Source organism: Mirounga angustirostris, unplaced genomic scaffold, assembly GCF_029215605.1.
Source record: "Mirounga angustirostris isolate CCGP_5_RB_7025 unplaced genomic scaffold, mMirAng1.0.hap1 SCAF_2, whole genome shotgun sequence".
Classification (NCBI taxonomy): domain Eukaryota; kingdom Metazoa; phylum Chordata; class Mammalia; order Carnivora; family Phocidae; genus Mirounga; species Mirounga angustirostris.
The window spans coordinates 21781028-21802024 of record NW_026991710.1 but is presented as its reverse complement, the minus strand read 5'-3'; the positions used below and the strand labels follow the sequence as shown (position 1 = coordinate 21802024).

Below are 20997 nucleotides of genomic sequence, written 5' to 3'. Positions count from 1 at the left end.
TCCTTCCCTTGGCTCCTCCTTTACTGCCCCCTCAGCGGAGCTGACCTTCCTCTGGGGCATCACGGTGGCGGGGCAGGCGTGGGCTGTGTGCATGCAGCCCCTGGTGTGCCAAAAGCCTTCACAAAGCTGGACTGCCTGGCTGCCGTCACTCCTCCTGCCCCCTAGCTGCTGGAACCCCTGTAACCCATTTCTCTGAAAATATTCCTATACTGGTATCCCAGGAATGCTGGCTTGCTGGGTCTCCTAGTTATAGCCTACAGAAGGAGTTCAATTTCCCTCTATCACCACACACATACGCTATGTAACTAATGTGAGACAGGTAAAACACAGGGTTGGCGGACAGAGGAAATAAAATGGAAATAGGGTCAAGCTAAATTAGAAAGCAACAAATACCACAGTGCAATGCAAGGGATTTCCCTGGCTTAGAAGAATATTGGAAGAAAAACACAAAAATAAACAGGGAAGCTTTATATGGATAAAGTTCCATTTCAGCTAAACCTTAAAATTAATCTTATAAGATAAAGTTTAACACGCAAAATGGAACAGGAAGAGAATGAGAGAAATCATAAGTGAAAGGCCTCTCCCGGCATGAGAATATGGATGTGTCCAAAGAGCAGTCTGTCAGCAGTTCGGTTTGGGGAGAGTAAAGAGTGCATCAAGAAGCTCCAGAGTAAATGATAATGGATAGAAGGATAGATTAAGAAGTCTAGGCTATATATGGTAGACTATAGTGGTGGTTCTCAAAGAGTGATCAACTCTAATGTCAGTGTTCTGGACACATTTAAAGTAGGTTAAGTCTATTAAATGTATGTTTGACTTAAGAGATTTTCAACTTATGATGGATTTATTGGGATATAATCCTCTTGTAAACTGAGAAAAAAGATGTGTACTCCAGAGCACTCTGTTAATCTTAACCAGGTCTACCCTCAGGCGCAACTAGTTAACCAGAGCCTAACCTACAGGGGTATATCAGAGCCTAACTGACCAGGCTCAATTCAACCCTACCAGGCTCTAACCTTCCAGTGGGAGAAGAGAAATACCCAACTCCAACTCACTCTAGCCATCCTATCCCACCGAAGGGAAAAGAAAAAAACAAAACTGAGAAACACTTGTGAAGGTCGCAGTCCAGAATCATTGGTTCACTAAAAGACTGGGACCTAATCATGGGTCTACAGAACACCTCCCCTCCCTGTCACACCTTACCACCATATTACTACAGGTCTATTTACAGCCATTTCTTTTATCCCATACACCATGTCTAGCTCTCAGGAAAAAAAATGACAAGACATACCAGAAGGCAAAAAACACCGTATGAAGAGACAGAACAAACATCAGAACCAGACATAGTAGGGACTGATCAGATGAGAGATTTAAAACAACCAAGATTAATACGCTGAGGATTCCAGTGGATAAAGTAGACCATATGTAAGGACAGATAAGCAATATAAGCAGAGACAGATATCCTAAGAAAGAACCAGAAAGAGATGCTATGGATCAAGAGCACTGGAACACAAATTAAGAATTCCTTTGATGGGTCTATTTGAAGACTGGGCACAGCTGAGAAAAACCCTCTGCCCCAGAGGACAGATGTATCAATAGAAACCTGGAAAACCAAAAAGCAAAAAGAGGACTGAAAAAAACCAGAACAGAGTATCCAAGGACTGTGAGACAACTCCAAAAGGTGTAACATATATGTAATAGAGTGCCAGGAGAAGAAACAGAGAAAGGAACAGAAGAAATGCCTGAAGCAGGGGCACCTGGGTGGCTCAGTCATTAAGCATCTGCCTTCGGCTCAGGTCATGATCCCAGGGTCCTGGGATCGAGCCCCTCATCAGGCTCCCTGCTTGGCAGGAAGCCTGCTTCTCTCTCTCCCACTCCCCCTGCTTGTATTCCCTCTGTTGCTGTCTCTCTCTCTGTCAAATAAATAAAATCTTTAAAAAAAAAAAAAAGAAAAGAAAAGAAAAGAAAGGCCTGAAACAACAAAGACTGAGAAAGTCTAGGGCAGTGAAGATACCCTGTATGATATTATAATGGTGAGTGCATGTCATTACATATTCATCCAAACCCACAGAATGTTCAACACCAAGACCAAACCCTAATGACAACTATGGACTTTGGATGATTACGACATGTCAGTGTAGGTTAGTCCTTGGTAAAAAATGTACCAGTCTGGTAGGTGATGCTAACAATGAGAGAGAATATACCCCGTGTGGGGGGGAAGGAATATATGGGAAATCTCTGTGCCTTCTCAATCCTGTAAACCAAACTGCTTTAAAAAAATTTTTTTTTAAATCTTATGGAATACATACACTTTAGGGTGCAAGAAAAGTAAGAACAATGAAGAAATCAGAGGAGAAGCAGGAAGAAAAAAAAAAAACAAGCAAACTCTTTTCAAAGCATGCCACCATACTCCAGTCAGACGCAATTATTGGCTATTGCATAAATTAGTATCTTATATTCTTGCTTTAATGCTTTTTCCCTCGCCTGACCCTTCCTCTTGGAGTGTCCTATCATCTACACCTGTAAAAACCATGCCTACTTCCAAAGGCCCATCTCAAGGACTCCTACTCCATGCTCTTCTAGATGCTCCTCAAACAAATGTACACTCTTTCTTCTAAGACACAAGAGCACTTAAATGATTCATGTGTATTTCTAGTATATAGTATGCCATGACATGCCTTGTATTAGACACACAGAACCTCTTATGCCCTAGTAGATGGTAAGCTTATGAAGTCTATGCTTGTTTTTCATTCTGCTCCATATTCAGTACAATGCTGTATATATAAATAGGAACTTTAAAACATTAGGTGTGTTTTGTTTTTAAATGAATGCTCAACAACGCCCTTAGGAGCCTAGGCATATTTCCCAAGCCCTTGAAGGAACCAAGGAACCAAGAAAAATGAAAACAAAAAAGGCAGCTAGTTAATTTTAAAAATAGTTTTTAAATTCCACAAAAATTCCTACACTTCCCTAATTAAGACTTCAAAGAAATTTTAGGAACTTAGGAGATATAAAAATAAAGGTCAGTGGGCAAGGATTAGCAATTAAAGTGAGGGGCTCTCAAATATTTTTTATCAAATTTTTGAAACATTTTCAGGATCAAGGCAAAATATCCTTCATCTTAAAAAGGTTCTCTTTATCAACTGAGTTTAATAGCCTTATAGCGTTAGCCCTCCGGGCCTAATAACCCTATAAAAAAGGCCAGTGGGTAGGGGGAATAATAAAAAGCAAGTCATCGACATTTGGTAATACCAGTACTTCGTCAATGCCATGAGCAAATCCAAGCCAAGCCAGGCCAGACCCAGCAAGGCCAGGATAGAAAGCTTAAAGGAAATACAGGGTGAAAAGTAGTCTTTAGGGTGAAGTAAGGTAGATTCTCCAGCCATACGTAAGATAACACTCAAGACACAAGTCAATATGATTCAGACCAAATACAGGGAACAAGCAGATATAAGGTCCCAGTGAAAGAGCTGACCTCAATGCCTAAAGGTTTGCAACTAAAATTGAAGTCATTAATAGAAACACAGGTCAAGAATGTAACCAAGGGCATTCTTTCAGAGTCCAGGGCTCAAAACTGAACACAAGTTCAAAAAACAACAACTTGGAATTGTGCCTAAATGTGTCCAGGAGTGAACCGGACTTGGGATGGTTGGGTTCTAGCCCAGTCCCCTACACTGTGTGCCCTAAGGAACATAATCAAAGCCACAGTCTCATCTATAAAACAGGGATACCACCTATCTTGCCTATCCCAAAACAACATTACTGAAGATAATGTGAGACACCATAAATGCTTTATGAACCATGATGTTATAGTCAACATACGGTGGGGTTATCTGGAGGATAAGAACAATTTATCTTTTATCTCCCTGCTGTAGCATAGCACCTTACCATTTTAAGGCCTCAAGAACAAGTTTCTAGAGCAAAATAGTCTTCTGAAGACCATGGGGTTAGTGACTGCAGCACTTACTTCTGGGAGAAATTCTGGCAGGCCAAACACTGGATAGGTTAATAGGACAATTTAGACTATTATATACAATTCTTCAGATATGAATAATTGGGAAACCCAGGAACTTACAACAAAAGAAGAAAAAAAAAAAAAAAAAAAACCCAGGGGGACCTGGGTGGCTCAGTCAGTTAAGCTCCAACTCTTGACTTCCGCTCAGGTCATGATCTCAGGGTTGTGGGATCGAGCCCCACATCAGGCTCGGTGCTCAGCGTGGAGTCTGCTTGAGATTCTCTCTCTCCCTCTGCGCCCCCCCACTCATGCTCTCTCTCTAAATAAATAAATTTTAAAAACAAATTCTAGAATCAATGAAAGGGTCAATGAGTTTTATTTTAATATAGAAAATATTGTTAAACTATTTTATTTCTAGAGAATAAAAAGACAAAAAAAAAATCACTTAGCTCTAGGAAAACTAGAATTATGTCAAAGTCTCTGTCATGTTACTAGAAAAGAAGGTGCCCATACATAAAGACTTAGCATGATAAACCGAATTGAAATAGATCCAAGCCTTACTCATAGCACAAACCTTGACACAATACTTGGATCAATTTAATAACAAGTTAGTGAAGTGAGCAAGACACAGACAAAGGTAATTACAGTGGAAAGCAGATTGTTGTAAGACAGATCGTGAGTTAACTATATGGCCCCATTTGCCTAGGACAGTCCTCATTTGCACCTGTCGTCCTGGTGTAATTATTAATAGTACCCTCTTTTACTCTCTAAACAGTTTGGATGATGAATTATATGTCACCATATCCATAACAAAAACAATGATAAGGTAGACAGAGTTAATGCTACAGTAAAGGCACAATTTTATTTAATTCATTTGTGAAACAAGAATAAATAGGCTTTGTACACTGAAACTCAGAGTTTTAGAAGACAAGATACGTGAAGTGTGCTAAACTCTCAAAGAAATACATTACATAAATGCCAGGCCATGCCGTGATCCTGAAAATGCCTGGGGGAGGAGGGGTGGAGAGGAGCAAGGCTGGCTGTACAGTCAGGCTGGAGCTGAAGCAGTACAGACACAGATCCTGATTCACACCCCTGCTGCCCTGCCCCCTTCCAGTGTGTAACAGTATTTAATAGGAAACTCCTGTTAAGGGAAATGAAAAACCAATGGAACAGGAATGGGAAAGGATTTGTTAACGAAAACATGTAATTGCCAAATATTCTGACTAAAGAAAGTGGAAATCATTTGGAGGAGGGGGGCTAAAAGATTTACTAGTTGAAGCAGGGGTCGTGGTAACATCCTAGAAAGAGACCAAAGGTACTCGGTTGAATGTTTCAAGGCCATAAAATGATTTCAGACGTTCCTGGCTCTTTTCAGACAGATCTCATAGTATAGACCATTCATCCCCAGCTTATAAACTGGTTGTATTTAAGAGTGTGTATCTGCCATTTGAAATACATCTTTCCACAGAAACTGTTATGATATTGAAGTACCTACCTACTGCAGCACAAAAGCCCACTTAATCCATATGTATTGAACTAGACAGTACCAACGGTGTTTCTCAAGTGACATGCAACCAAGGACACATCAAGAAGAGGGTAGCCATTATACTACATCAGAGTCAGAGGGGACAGAAGCAAGACCATCTGGATGGCAAGCCATGGTAGGGTAAGAGAGAGTCTTCTGGTTTCTATAGTGGTTCCTTTGAGGGACAAGAAGACACATGAATAGAAATAGTCTAAGACAGAGGGGTGCCTTCATGGCCGTCAGTTAGGCTGATCTCAGCTCAGGTCTTGATCTCAGGATCACAAGTTCAGACCCCACGTTGGGCTCCAGACTGGGCATGGAGCAACTTAAAAAAAAATTTTAAATAAATAAATAAATAAAAACAGTAGTCTGGGAGAATTCATTCTTATCAAATATCATAAACAGAAAGATAACAGCAGCTGGTAAGTTAACTGGAAAAGCAAGAGATAGAGAAGAAAACCCAGGAAAGAGGTACTACAATTGTCAAGACAAGACATAAAAAGGGTACTCAACTAAAAATTGCTGAGGCAAGACAGCAAACTTAGAACTCAAGAAATATCCTAAGTACAACTATAAAACAATAAAGACACTTTCTTAAGCTCTGTCTCAATAATTTATATGATGGTTCTTAGCCATCTTAGGTTACAGAGCCGTCTTACTTTCACAAAAGCAAAGAACCCTCACCCCAGCAATATACATGCATACATGTACACCCTGCTTTCCAGTAACAATTAATATATTATTATAACGATTACTGTGTTACACGTTTAGAACTTCCAGTAGAACATATTAAGAAAACTTTAAGGTAGAACTTGGGCAAAGTGAAATCACAAAGCACAGGGGCAGGAAACAGTATCTTTTTCAAGACCATCACAGTAGCCAAATATAAATACTGTGCCTGAAATTATAAAAACTGTTACAAAAGTATATATTGCAAAAAACAACTATAGGACTTATTAAAGGATAATGTGGGCATCAGAATCACCAAAGGACTTGTTAAAATACAGATTCCTGGGCCCCCCTCCCACATTTCTGATTCAGTAGGTCTCGGATGGGTCCTGAAAATTTTCATTTCTACAAGTTGCTGCTTTGTCCAGGGAGCATATTTTGATTTATTTTTAGAGCAATCTTTTAGAACTATACCAACTCCTTTTCATCCACTTCTCTCCCTTAAGGCCCAAAGATTTGGCTGCACTGACCCACTTTGTCCTCTGGATTTATCACCTTTCCTTCCTCGTTCTAAGCTATATGCAAAGAAGAGTGTCCCAACCTTTTCTACCAAAAGACATAGACAGCCTCCATATTATTTTGAATTGCCCAAACGGCAGTTGAAAAAAAATGTTTAAAGAGAAGAGGTAAGTGAAACGACAAACAGATATTTGGTGCTTAAAAGATTTTGGTGCTTTGGAGAATATCAAAAAACTGTACACATATTCTGAGAGAGGACTTCCTTGTAAACAACAGAAAGGTGTTTCTTCCATAGACTCCTATTTACAGGTGTTTAAAATCACTACTTCTCTTCTAAGATCTCTACATATCAATAAATACACTCCAAATAAAAATTAAAAATAGAATTTGTAGCGACAATGGTCATAGTGACAAATTTATAGAAAGAGTATTTTTGAAACAAAGGAAATAAAGTGTAGATTTTAACCATGTCTTCCTTTATCAAAATGATACCTAAATGTTCTTCTTCAGTCATTCCCTGCCCTTTTTTCTGCATTAGTATAAATGCGTGAGTTTTGCTTCATTCTTACAGTACCATTTCTTCCAGGTACCAGAGCTAATTTCAATCTTGAAAAGCAGAGTGGTCACCATAAGTATATCAGGAACTGATGTGCTATACAGTTAAGAGACCTGTATAGTGAACAATGAAAATTAAGAATAAATATTAACATTAGCAGTGTCTCTGGAACTTGCCTTTTTTTTTTTTTTAACATTTTATTTATTTGACAGAGAGAAAGAGAGAGAGTGCACAGGCAGGAGGAGCAGCAGGCTCCCTAATGAGTAGAGAGCCCGATGCAGGACTCGATCCCAGGACCCCAGGATCATGACCTGAGCTGAAGGCAGACACTTCACCGAATGAGCCACCCAGGTGCCCCTGGAACTTGCATTTTTAAAAAATTCTCAGTTACCTGTTCTTATAAAAATGGAATGAAGTCTATGTGACTTATAACAGATCTTGCTTTGAAATTCATTAGTGTAGTCATCTCTAATTTCAATTGCCCAGACCCCACAGGGATATACAATCTAATCCACTCTTAAGGGAGAAAATATGAGAACCTCCATTTATATTTAATTTTATCTCAGTTTTCATTTATATTTGTGAACATTTTCAAAAAGCATAACAGTATAATAGAATGTATGCATTAAATATGTCTAGTATAATAGTGTGTGTACATAGATACAGGTATATCTACTATATCTGTACCCTACTTATACATAGCTATTTATTTGTAAATCATACTAGGGAGGGCTTAACAATGGAGATTGATGATACACATTAACATAAGAAAGCAACACACTTTAGAAATCAAGAACATGGATTCAGTCTGGACTCAAACCCCACCCACAGCACTCACAAGCTGGTGACCAGGTACAGACTGTTTCACCTCCCTAAGCCTGTTTCCCCATCTGCAAATAAGATGGAGAGTATACTCTTAGCCCATAGGGTTTCTATGAGAAGTCCATACCATAGTCCATGCAAAGTGCTTATTATAGTGTGAAACAAATGGTAAACACTCAATAAATGTTTTATATTATTTTAGTATATAAATCCATAAATGTAAGTTTGATAATTCCTACAATAACAAAACTGAAAGAATCCATCATTTCCCAATTTTGGCCATTTAACCCTTTTATTCGATTAAATACCTATTAACAATCTCTGCTACTCTGATTATATGCTTATTGCTATTATTTTCCACAAAGAATTAAAGTCTGTTTTTACGATAACACGTTAACTATGAAACTATAAAAATTCCAGTATTCAGGAAAATGCCTCAATAATTATAACTTAACAGACAGCAAGGACTCTTTAGCACCTAATGTCTCTTCACCTTACCTTTGCTCTGCTTGTCCTTTCAGGTGAATGCCAAGTGATCCTTTGGTCAAATAAGTTGTACTGGTCCATTTGTGCATATAATTACACATAATTACTAGCAGCAAGATACTACTTAAGAGATAATTTTAATCATACATATCAATGCTTTAAAATTCTAAATATATTCTATTACTAAAATCAACATGAAAAGTCTTATTGTGGGTCCCCTCCAATACGAAGCCTTCTGAAGGAAGTTGTGTAACTTTATTTTTATACTTTATAATTCCATGGCTTGAGAATTTCCCATCAAATATCTGTAGTTAGCAGAGTATAGAAACAAACTGTGCTAATCAGCCTCTAAAATGGCCCCCAATGACCCCAACATCCTCACATCCATACCTTGTCTAACAGCCTCCCCTTGAGTATCAGCTGGACCTAGTGACTCCCTTCTAACAAACAGAATTTAGCCAAAGAGTAAAGGGATTCCAATTCCAAGATTAGCTTACAATCTTGTTGCCCTTCTCTTGCTCTCTCTCTCTCAGAGCTCCCTCCCACTCTCTCTGAGGGAAGCCCACTGCCACATTACGAGCTGCCCTATGGAGAGAGCCACAGGGCAGTTAACTGTTAACTCCAACCAAGAACCAGTGAAGAACTGTGGAGCCAAGAGCCACATGAGTAGGCCCCGAAGTAGATCCACCATGCATAAGGCCTTAAGAGGACACAATACCAGCTGACATTTTAAGAGCAGCTTAATGAAAGACCCACAGCCAGAAGACCCTGATAAGCTACCCCTAGATTTCGGACCCAAAGAAACTGTGAGATGATAAACGTACATTGTTGTAAGCCACCAAATTTGGGGAGTAGGTAGGGGGAATTTGTTACATAGCAAAAGATACTACATAAGTGAAAATTTTAACTTAAAATTTTCAGTAAAAATATACATGCATTTATTCCTTTGGAAACAGTACTCCACGTAATTCAAAACTTACTGATCCTATTTTAAAATGTATTTTCTAGTAGGTTTTTCTAACCCTACTTTTGCCTACTTTCATAGTGACTCTCCTTGTTTCAGACACACATACATCTGTGCTGTTAACCAAGTTTTCTAAGAAGTATAGAGATATATGATGACAGAGGTGCTTTTCAGGCAGAATAGCTAAATGTAAGAAAAACTGAAATACCAGGTACAAGTTTTTTTTTATATAAACTGGTTTTAAAGTTAATTATAAAAATCAAACAATTGATAAGAACATAAATTCTAAAATTATTTATTCCAAATGACATCAGTAAAAGGTAAGCATGGATATAAAAAGGAAGAAAAATTAGGGGAAAAAAGGATTTAAAAAAAATTTTTTTAAAAAAGAGGAAAAGTAAAACCAAAGTTCATGCACACTGGAAACTATAATAAAGGTTTCAGTCACACAGCAGGCAATAACAATGTGAATTCTCACTGCTTCCTAAACTGTGTTCAAGGCAACAAAACCATTCATTTCTCTTATTTAAAAAAAGTATTTCTTAATCAAATACCTACACTTTCCAAAACATCTTCAATATTGGCAAAATAGACAAACTTGACTGTAATCAAAAACTCAATCTAAACAGGTCACAGATTGAGCATACAATGACACCTAATCTTTTTGATCTTGGGCCAGAAGACAATGACCTGGAGAGCAAAAGCTTTTCATCCTGTTCCTAATCTACAACACTCATGTCCTCTATTTTCAATTTGAGAACAGCTCCAAAAAACTGCCACATACTTACTCTCTTACTTGTCTAAGTATTGCATATAGTATACACTTTAAATGTTACCTTCCCAATGAGGCCTGCCGAGAGAACCCTATTTAAAATTACAGCTACCCATCATCTACCTGTCCTCATCCCCCTTTTTCCTGCTTATTTCGTTTTTTGTTTAGTCTGCCTTTTCACAAGCATCCAACAAAATGTCCACTTAAGGGCTGGAAGATTTATGTATGTGTGATTCTGTCTGTTTTGTGAGAAAGCATTTACTCATACGACCAAAAACAAAAAACAGAAGCAAAAGCACTAAAGAGAAAAAAAATTAAGTTTTCAAGTAGCATTTTCAAATGCTAAATATTTTTCTAAATTTTATAAAAGTTAACATTTTAAACCAAAACCACAAGAAATTAAGTATTTTATTTTTTTGACTAAGGTTTCCTATTAAACTCATTAAGTTTCCTAATGATGACTGCTAGTCATACTAATATTACCATTTACTTCTTTAGAAAAGAGACACTTCAACAAGAAATATAAATCAAGATGTAGCTATGCTGATCAGGAGGCCCCAAAACAGTCCAAGAACCACGGAACTAACAACTCATTCCTTAAAGTCTACGACACACACCACTCTCTAGATCAGTGCTTCCAATACAAGTTAATTGATCTACACATGTGATGTTAAGTTTTCAAGAAGTTACATTAAAAAGTGAAAAGAAACACATGGTGTTAGTTTTATATTACATTTTATGTAATCCGATATGCCCATAATATTATCATTTCCAACAGGTAATATTTTAAAGTTTATGTTTTACATTATTTTTCTCATATTCAAAATTTGAAGTGCATTTTACACTTATAACACATCTCAATTTTAAGTGCCCAACAGCCAAATGCAGCTAGTAGCTACCATACTGGACTGTGGATTTCTAGGTTCTGTAAGGTGCTAACAAAATGTAGACACATACCTTATTTGCTTTTGAATATTAATATTAGAAGAAACACCAAGAGAAGAATAACATCTGCTTCTAAACATTAAAGCTCACCTATCATACAGAGTTTTAAGGTCTTTTAAGATAAGCTTTACATTTTAACATAAAGTTTTTAGTTCTAACCTTTATTACAAAGTGTTTGGAATTCCACTGAAATTTAAAAGACTCAAGATGAATTCCACTGAAGTATAAATTATATAGCCATGCATGCTTACTTTGTTTGGCACAGTGATAAATGATAACACTTCACACATTTGAGCATTTAATATCTGATGATGAGGTTAAAAAGATTAAAATAACTTGTAATTCGGGCGCCTGGGTGGCTCAGTTGGTTAAGCGACTGCCTTCGGCTCAGGTCATGATCCTGGAGTCCCGAGATCGAGTCCCGCATCGGGCTCCCTGCTCGGCAGGGAGTCTGCTTCTCCTTCTGACCCTCCTCCCTCTCATGCTGTCTGTCTCTCATTCTCTCTCTCTCAAATAAATAAATAAAATCTTAAAAAAATAAATAAAAATAAAAAATAAAATAAAATAACTTGTAATTCGAGAAAATATTATGCAATCAGATACATTTAAATAGGCTGTCAAATACCTGCATAAGCTTAGTTAATCCCTCTCTGTCTATATATTATATGCAAGTTTAACAGATCTTTCCTTGGAGGGTATTTTTAATGATTGAAAAATGTGAATTTTTGCTATTCTTTTCAGATTTAAATGTTTCTGTAATTGTGATATAATAAGAAATATATTTGGTCTTTGTCCTTGGTTCCTGGCACAGAGCTCTTAAAACTCTTGGAATTTCCTGAGTGATATGAGTGTATTTTGCCCCTTTTGATAACACCTGAATTCATGCTGAGAGAGGACTTAGAATGGGGCCTCTAGATCACTTGGAATGGGGCTGGTTAGCAGAAAGACCAGGCGATTAGAGGGATGGGACTTTCAGTCCTGACCACTGAGGAAACTGAGCTCTATAAAAACAAAGAAATCTGTTCCATGCCTTTCTCTTAGCTTCTGGAGTCACCAGTAATCCTTGTCATTCCTTGACTTATGGCTCCATAACTCCAATCTCTGCCTCCATTGTCATAGGGTCATCTTTTCCCCAGTGTCTGTGTCACCATGTGGTGCACTCCTCTCTTATACAGACACCAGTCATATTGGACTAAGGGCCCACACTACTCCAGTATATCCCTGTCATAACTAAGTATATCTGAAATTACCCTACTTCCAAATAAGGTCACATTCTGAGGTACTGGAAGTTAAGACTTCAAAATATGTTTTTTTGTGGGGGACACATTTCAACCCGTAACTTGGGCCTTTACAAAAAAAAGTCTGCCAACACCTGATTTGGAAGAATTAAAACTAAGGAGAAGTAGGTCCAGAAGGGCCACTGAACAGTGAGGGGTTTCAAAGAGGAGAGCTAGGATTCTCTTTTAGACAAACTAACTTCAAAGCAAAAGAGCGAGCCCTCAAAAGATGTCAGGCAGAAAGCAATATATGTAGGTCAGGAATCGACATTGGCTTAGAGATGAGGAATCAAGTGTAGCCTATAAAAGGATGAGCATTAGCAAGGTAAATGTGTTACAGAGCAAGTCAAGAATTAATCTTTAGAGAATGTTACTATTAGGTAACAATGTGATTAGAGAACGTCACTGTTATATAACATTAGATGATAATGCAGAAAAAATGTAATTTAGTATCGTATAAACTAAAAGGAAGCATCTCAATCATGACAAATATAAGAAAGAGATTGAAGAGGCCTGAAAAACAACCAGGGGACTTGGCTAGAGTAAGACTCCAACCAAATAAAGAAAACAACTTCTATGGAGAAACTAAGAGGGCCGCCAGTGATGCCAGGAGGAAGATGATAATGCTTAAGAAAGAAAACATGATTTATTTGTACAGTGGGTACGGTAGATCATTACATCAGTGACCCCCAATAAACCACATCTCCTGGCATTCATGCCCTTGTATAATCCTCTCCCACACAGACTGTGAACTTAGCCAAATAACTTGCTTTAAGCCAATTTGATATTAACAGGCACCGGCAAGGCAAGCAGAGGCATGATAAGCACTTTCACACGGGAACTTGTTTTCTTGGAACACTGTCCCCTGAAAGCCAGCTGCCATGCTGTAAGGAAGCCTGAGCTAGATTCTGAATGATGAGAGACCGTGTGGAGAGAGACTGCGAAGGCTAAGAGGTCATCATTTCAGCCCCAGCAGAGCTCCCAGCTGAATGCAACCACAGTGACCTCAGCCCATACCAAAGGGAACAGAAAACGTACCCAGCTGAGCCCAGTCAACCCAGAGGATCAGGAGAAATGATAAACTGTTGTCCTAAGCCACTAAGCTTTGTGGTGGTTTGTAAAGCAGCAATAGATAAAAACTGACATAGTCAGAAAAGGATGTATGTTTGAGAAATGCAAGAACATGAGACTGAGCATTCTTATAAAACTGGGAAGACTTGTATATGTGCATGAGGAAAAAAGAAAAAAGGTGTAAATACAAAGGGAAAATTAGAACGCAAAGAGAAAAACTAAAGTTACTGAAGATGAAGCTGAGTCACATGATGAATAATGGGAAAATTTAAGAGAATAATAGGGAAAGCTTTCCACCTACTTCATCACTTTCATCTACTTCAATTCCACCATCTTTGTCATCATCCATTTGTTTATGTATTGTTTGAAGAGCTTCCAGACTGTATCTATCTTCTTCTGTGAAGCATGGTGGGCTCAGTGATAGGCAGGGATCTGAAAGAGAATAAAGGGCAATCACTAACTCACAATACCAAAACATAGACTATATAGTTAAGAGAATATACTTTAAAAGAAAAACAACATATTAAATTTCAGACTAAGTCATACCAACAAGTTTTTACAAGTCTAGTAGTCATCGAAAGTATAATACATGAGCACAACTCACTAAAAATAAATAATTCAATTTAATGGATATTAGGCAACTACCACCAATACTGACTTCAGGTTGTCTATATTCTTCCACATCTTGAACCACTTTCTTCTTATCCAACCATTATATTTACTAATTATTTCCCCCTAAAACATAGAAACCCTTCCTTAAAAAAAAAAAAAGAAAAAAAAAAAACTAGAAATCACAGAATACAAGGTGCTATTTCTGAAGAATCCAGTTTAATTAAAATGTGAATCCAAGAAAATATAGCAGAGAATACAAGAAAAGGATATACAGAAGAGTCACATACTTAGAAACTTTTTTTTCACTTTTCTATTTAAGAATCAGAGCCCACCCATATGAATACCTTTCAAAATACATCACTTCCTAAATTTAACAAGGAAAAACTGGGGGGAAAAAAGACTGAATTTTTAAAAATCTTATTCCTCATGCTTTCTTTAATATATATGTATTGGTTAAACCTCTTCCTATGGAAAATGGGAATCTAACAATCTAACAACTTAGAGACAATTTAAGGCTTTTCAAAGTTTAAAATCGATTAGTAAAAGTTACTTGTTGACTCAAATAATAAACAGCTCATACACTAAAATGAAAACCTACTGCCAAAACTTCATTCACGCCCAATCTGGCTGACTGGCAGATTGACAAAGTCCAAGGACTTACTTCTACTATTTTGCCAGGTCACTAAAATACCCTTTTAAAATATCATCAGATCCACATATATTTCTAGAATTAGAAATGGCCTAAAAGTTTAAAGTGGTTACTAGCATAATAGAAGGGTTAGCCACAGTTTGGTCTTCCCAACAATAGTTAAAAATCTAGTTTATCATTCTGGCCTTTTATAAATTAACTGTCTGATTTTGTACAAATCACTTGTCTTTGTGTCTTAGTTACCACACCTGTAAAATAAAGTAGTCTAGATGTTTACTAAGATCTACTGCAGCTATAACGGCCTAAGAAATAATCTGATTCTGTGCTTAGGGAAAAAAAATTGCAAGAAGCCACTACCAGAAACCAATTAATAATATTTTTTTGGTAAAAGAATAATGCAAATCTGTATTACATCCACGTTCCAGTTGTAACTCATTTGGAGGAGTTAACATTTTTAATAGTTTTAATTCAAAATCTAATTTTAATTTCTTTAGTCTTGGAAGAGAAGCAAACAGAAAAGGAAACTTTAAAAAAGGGAACTGAAATCCTAAGGTATGTGACGTGTGTGTATGTGTGTGTGCGGGTGTGTGTGTGTGTGCGTGTGTATTTAAAACTCTGATCAAGGTTTGCTAAAATCTAAGAACTTGCAGGCACAATGGTCAATTATGATCCCTACTTCACAAAACAACCAGAACCCTGATATGCCTACAAGTTCAAACTCATTTGTACTTATTTTGAATGGATGTGAAGTAAAAGATAAGCAACCAGGTATCCTACCATATGGAATAAAGAGGATCTGAATACAATGTGTTATTGCCTCCAGCAGACCTATTTTTTTTTACATATTTTATTTTGCTAATAAATATATGAAGTGACAGTGTTACTGCAACGAGTATACAAGGGTTAGTTAGCATCACTCACTGATTAATAGGCTTTGTCGTCAACCCTGTCAAACTCTAAAAGTGAATGATGAGGACTCTAAAAACCTTATAAAGCTTTAAAAGAAAATTAGGAGGAACATATGATCTGAAAAAAATTCACATAAAAATAAAATTGGTATTTTTTTACTTAAATTAACTTATTTAATAAAACACTACCTTTCAAGGTCTGTTTTAGGATGTAACTTCTCCAGGAAGTGTTTCTGTATTATATCTGTACTATCTTCTAGGGATTAGTTCCTTCCCTGAACACTATTCCATCCATTCGACAAATGTCTATTAACTACCTACCATGTGTCAGGCACTGGAAATACCATAGTGAAAAAAGAAGTAAAAATTCCTCATGAGGGGCGCCTGGGTGGCTCAGTCGTTAAGCACCTGCCTTCGGCTCACGTCATGATCCCAGGGTCGTGCGATGGAGCCCCGCATCAGGCTCCCTGCTCCACGGGAAGCCTTGCTTTTCCCTCTCCCACTCCCCCTGCTTGTGTTCCCTCTCTCGCTGTGTCTCTCTCTGTCAAATAAATAAATAAAATCTTTAAAAAAAAAATTCCTCATGAAACTTGCCGCATAGTGGGGAAGGTGAGTATAACAAGATAAAAAAGTAAAAGGCAGAGCATGTTAGTGGTTAAGTATTAAGGAAAAGAATAAAGAACAGATATGAAATGCCAAGGAATTTGAAATGTGATTATATTTTATTCTCAAATCATTCAACCTAAGCCCTCATTTGATGTTGTACTTTATTAATCTCTAACTGCTTCAGGGTCATTTTGCCCACACAACTGAGCTTATGAACAAGGCAGAAACCATGTCTATTTCTCACAATCATAATACCCAGGACTTAGCTAGGCAATTTTGTGTCTGTGATAAATTCCGTTACTTCATATACTAACTAAATCATAAACTTCTAGGCTTCTATACTGTGCAAACCAGTGACAGGCATGAGGAATTAAAGGCCTAATATGAGTATCCTGTACTCAAAGAAAGCTCACAGCCTAGTGAGAAGGGAAGCATGTGGACTACTACATTAGCTTAGGGACCACTGAAAACACTACTTGTAGGGTACAAGGAGAGCATGGAGGGAGGGCACCAATACAGACTGGGAAAGAAAAGTCAGATGTTTTCTAGAGGTAACCTTGGGGAGTTTTAAATGACCTATAGTTGATGACTACAGGGAAGGAGAGAACTGCATGCCTGGAAAAAGAAACATCATATGTTCAGTGGCATGAAAAGAAAACGAACATTCAAAGAAATGCCACTAGTTCATATGTCTGGAATACAGAGAATATACGGGAAAAAAAGAGATCAGGTTAAGAGACTGGAAAGAAGAGGCCAGATCTCTAAGAGTCGTTTTCCAAATGAAGCAATTTAGATTTTTATCCTGAAAACCATGAGAAGCGCACAGGGGATTCTCAAGGAGAAGCCTAACACAATCAGATTCATTACAGAAAGATCATTCTGGTGACAGTGGAAAATAGAATGGAGGTAAGGCTGGGAGGCACAGCTGTCAGGAAGTGCTACTGTAATCCTAGCAGCCTGCAATACTCCATGCATCCAAGGAATGGAGGAGGGAAATGATGAACATTGCTCTAGGCTTTGGTGTTTTGCCAAGCTAGAGCAGCAGAAGGAAAGACAGGAGTTGAGGATATAGCAAGAGTGATCCATTTCCCCACATAAAATTTTATCTCCTTTCGGCACAGTGACTTAAGGACTAGAAATCTAACTTAGAATAGCTGAGAATTCTGAACCCCATTACCTGTTCTAAAGTCTTTTTCATTTCTTTCTCAATTGTTTCCCTTCGAGGTTAATTCAGCACAAATGATCATTTTAACTCAAATTAGCTGACTTAAATTTCTTTTCAAATACACAAACTGTTACAAAAGATCTGTGCATATAATGAATCTGGTATAAGGGTTTCAAAGGCAACTGCTAAAATGCCAAAATGGTTCTCCTTTGCCAACATCTCACTGACATTTACGTTAGCTATATCCAAAATGCACCAGCGCATATCATGTATTCCATAGCCAGAAACATGTTTCTTAGATATCGAAACAGAATTCATTTGTTCAATTAAACATGATATGGAGTGCCTGTAATGTGTCAGACCCTGTTCTTGGTGCTGGACATCCACATAACAATTAAGACAAACTTCCTCTGCTCGGTGCCCTCACTTTGTATTAAATGCAGCATGATGTGATAAATCTTTTTAGCATTATACCCTGAGCATTCCTTTCTTTTCTCTGAATCAAGAAGAGCACTTTCTACTGAGGAAAAAGAAATCAGCTGAAACAGAATAAAACTTAACCGAAGTCAGCAAACAACACCACTGTTAAATTCCAACTTGTTCTCCTCTACTCAAAGCCAAACAAATGCTCAGTTTGATTCTGCAGAAATAAAGTTGAATGAATTAAAATGACTTCACCCAGGGAAGCCTGTGTGGCTCAGTCAGTTAAGTGTCCGACTCTTGATGTCGGCTCAGGTCATGATCTCAGGGTCATGAAATCAAGCCCCACGATGGGCTGTGCTCCACGTGGAGTCTGCTTGAGATTATCTCTCCCTCTGCACCTCCCCGCTCTCTAAAATAAATAAAATCTTAAAAAAAAAATTTTAAATAATTTCACCTAATAAGAAACATCTATTACATTCTAGAAACCAATGGTATTTTCTGTACATAACTTAATCCTTACAACCCGGTGTGAGACACATATTTTCTCCATTTTTCAGATGAGGAAAGGAGATTCATGAGTAACATGCTCAAGATCACATCCCCAGAAATGACAGAGCTAGGATTCAAATGAAGTCTTTAGGACTCTAATCCATGCTCCAAAGTCAATATAATGAACGTAAATGGGTCAGTGTCCCCAACATCAGAGGAGAATAAAGTACTGCTACCACAGATACTGCCAAGACCTGAGGAGCTGAGAACACCAAGAAGCATAAATGTGTCCCACAGAAGGGGATCACTAGACAGTCCATGAATGATACTGAGAATCTAGAATATAAACCTACACTTCCTACATTACCTTTCTTTTTCATAACATCTTCACCTCAATTCACACTCCCCGTGAACAAACCTTGGTAGTAAGTTTATTACCACAGTGACTGATATATTTGTTGAATGATTTAAATATACATAAATATTAGAAGCCAAATAAATGAACTTCTGAATACAAGTTATTTATCTAGCAAATATATAGATGCCAGACTCTAGGTTAGAAGCCAGGTATACAAAAAAGTAAAACAAGTAAATAAAGTTAAATATGGCAAGTGCGATGACAGACATATAATAAATATATAATGGTGGCAAAACTAAGGGAGTAGGCCTGTCTACGTGAATAGCAAGAAAAAATTCAAGGAGAAGTGCTCTTTACATTTCTGAGCAAGTGTTCTCTAAGAAGACAGGCATATGCAGGGACATAATCTCCTAATAGTTATTATACTAACAAAATAATGATGACAATAACTACTAATTATAGAGTGTCTATTATATCCAACTATATCTATATTATATATTATACATTTTGCTTTCCTAGAAAGTAGGCACTATTATTCTCATTTAATTGGATAACTAAAAGACTGGCAATATCAGTGAGGGCCAGATTATGGAGGAATTATTCTAAAGTGAACATAAAGGAGAAAAATCTTAATAAATATTAAATTACTCACTGAAAGCTCCTACTTATAGTTTCCTTGGCCTGCAAAGCTCTTTCTCCCAAATCCGTCCACAGCTGGGTAACTCCCTTCATTCAAACTCAAATGTTCCTCCTCAAAGGCCATCTTACTTCCCTATCTAAAACAGCTTCACTTTGACTCCGTGTGCTGTATTGTTCTTCATAGCACTGTATCACAGTGCACTGTGTTATGTATTTACGTATATGCTTACTGCCCAATTCCCCCACTGTAATGCAATCATGAGATTACAGGCTTTTGTTTTGATCAATGAGCTTTCCTGAGTGCCTAGAACAGTGTCTGGCTCACAGCAAGTGCTCAAAAAACGTTTACTGAATCCCTAACCTAATTGGTTTTTCAATACAAATGTTTGAAAGAGAAAAACTTTTCAAGAAATTACATGGCTGATGAGAAAACTAAGATGTAGAAAATGACGACAAAACTTCTTACCTCTTTATGACACTAATATTAAATCGACCTAATTACTAGAAATCTATTAACATTACTTCTCCAGTTAAAACCATTCAGTGGCCCGCTAAAACCAAAAGTCTATTTATTCATTGTCAAATATTACTGTTTAAATATTTATTGAACAAAATATAGAACATATTATGCAAAAATAATCGAGGGAAACTTTAAAATAGGTCTTCCTTGAGGCTTTTACACTCATGATAAAGATGAAACTTCATGGGGGAAAAGACTAAGCCAGTTTTATTACTATATATTATTACTTATATATATATTATATGTATATTACTATGATACGTAACGACACCTAATAAATAATGATGCCTGAATTTTACATGCAACCCATTACATTTTTGGTGGCATTAGGAAAGAGAAATTGGATTTTAATAAGTGGGGTTAGAAAAAAGAAAAAAGCAAGAACTCAAACAGGAACTAAGAGAGCTCTGGGACCGACAAAGTCTCGTTTGGCTAACTGAATGGTTCTCCATGAGGGTGCCACTCAGTGCTCTGCCCGTCTCCCTCACACTCACCTCTCTCCACACTGCTGCTATGAACATGCAGGGGAGGGGTGTGGAGCCCAAGAATGTTAAGCAACTAGAATGCTCGGGCCAGTCCCACACAGCAGAGAACAGCCTTGTCCTCGGCTGTGCCAACAGTCCCCCAAAGAGAGGAAGAAAACACTAGCAACTGCTGGATGGAGGAGCAGCGGGATATGAATCTGTAAAGACAGCCTGGAGCTGTCCTCCACTGAAGGACAATGAATCTCTGAAAGAAGCAACTGATGATTTTTAAGTAGGACTGTGACATAATGACAAATGTAACAGAGAAAAATTACAACTTATATTTTGTGTAGTGCTTTCAAGTTCAAAATATGCTTTCCCATATAGTCGGTTTTATTTTAATCTGGAGAAGAAACTGTAGCTTTAGTTTACATGCTTGTTACCAATGAATGTCTGTTCCAACAGTCCAGGCAGGAAGTAACAGAATATAAGCCACAATCATGGCAGTGAAGATAGAAGACAGAAGAAAGACTAAAGTGACAACTGAGCGCAGTCAAAGAAAGGAGACAAATATGATTGACATTTCAGACCTACAAGTCT

The 20997-nt window shown here is 37.5% G+C and overlaps 1 protein-coding gene across 5 annotated transcripts in view; it reads right to left on the bottom strand.

Moving 5' to 3' along the window:
• STIM2 (stromal interaction molecule 2) overlaps window positions 1-20997 on the bottom strand; it is a 145778-nt gene that overhangs the window by 66338 nt on the left and 58443 nt on the right. For all 5 annotated transcript variants that reach the window (XM_064584354.1, XM_054508975.2, XM_064584353.1 and 2 more), the window contains exon 2: window positions 13866-13996. In XM_064584354.1, coding sequence (XP_064440424.1) covers window positions 13866-13913 — 48 coding nt within the window. In that variant the 5' untranslated portion in view covers window positions 13914-13996. The remainder of the gene's footprint in view (window positions 1-13865; window positions 13997-20997) is intronic.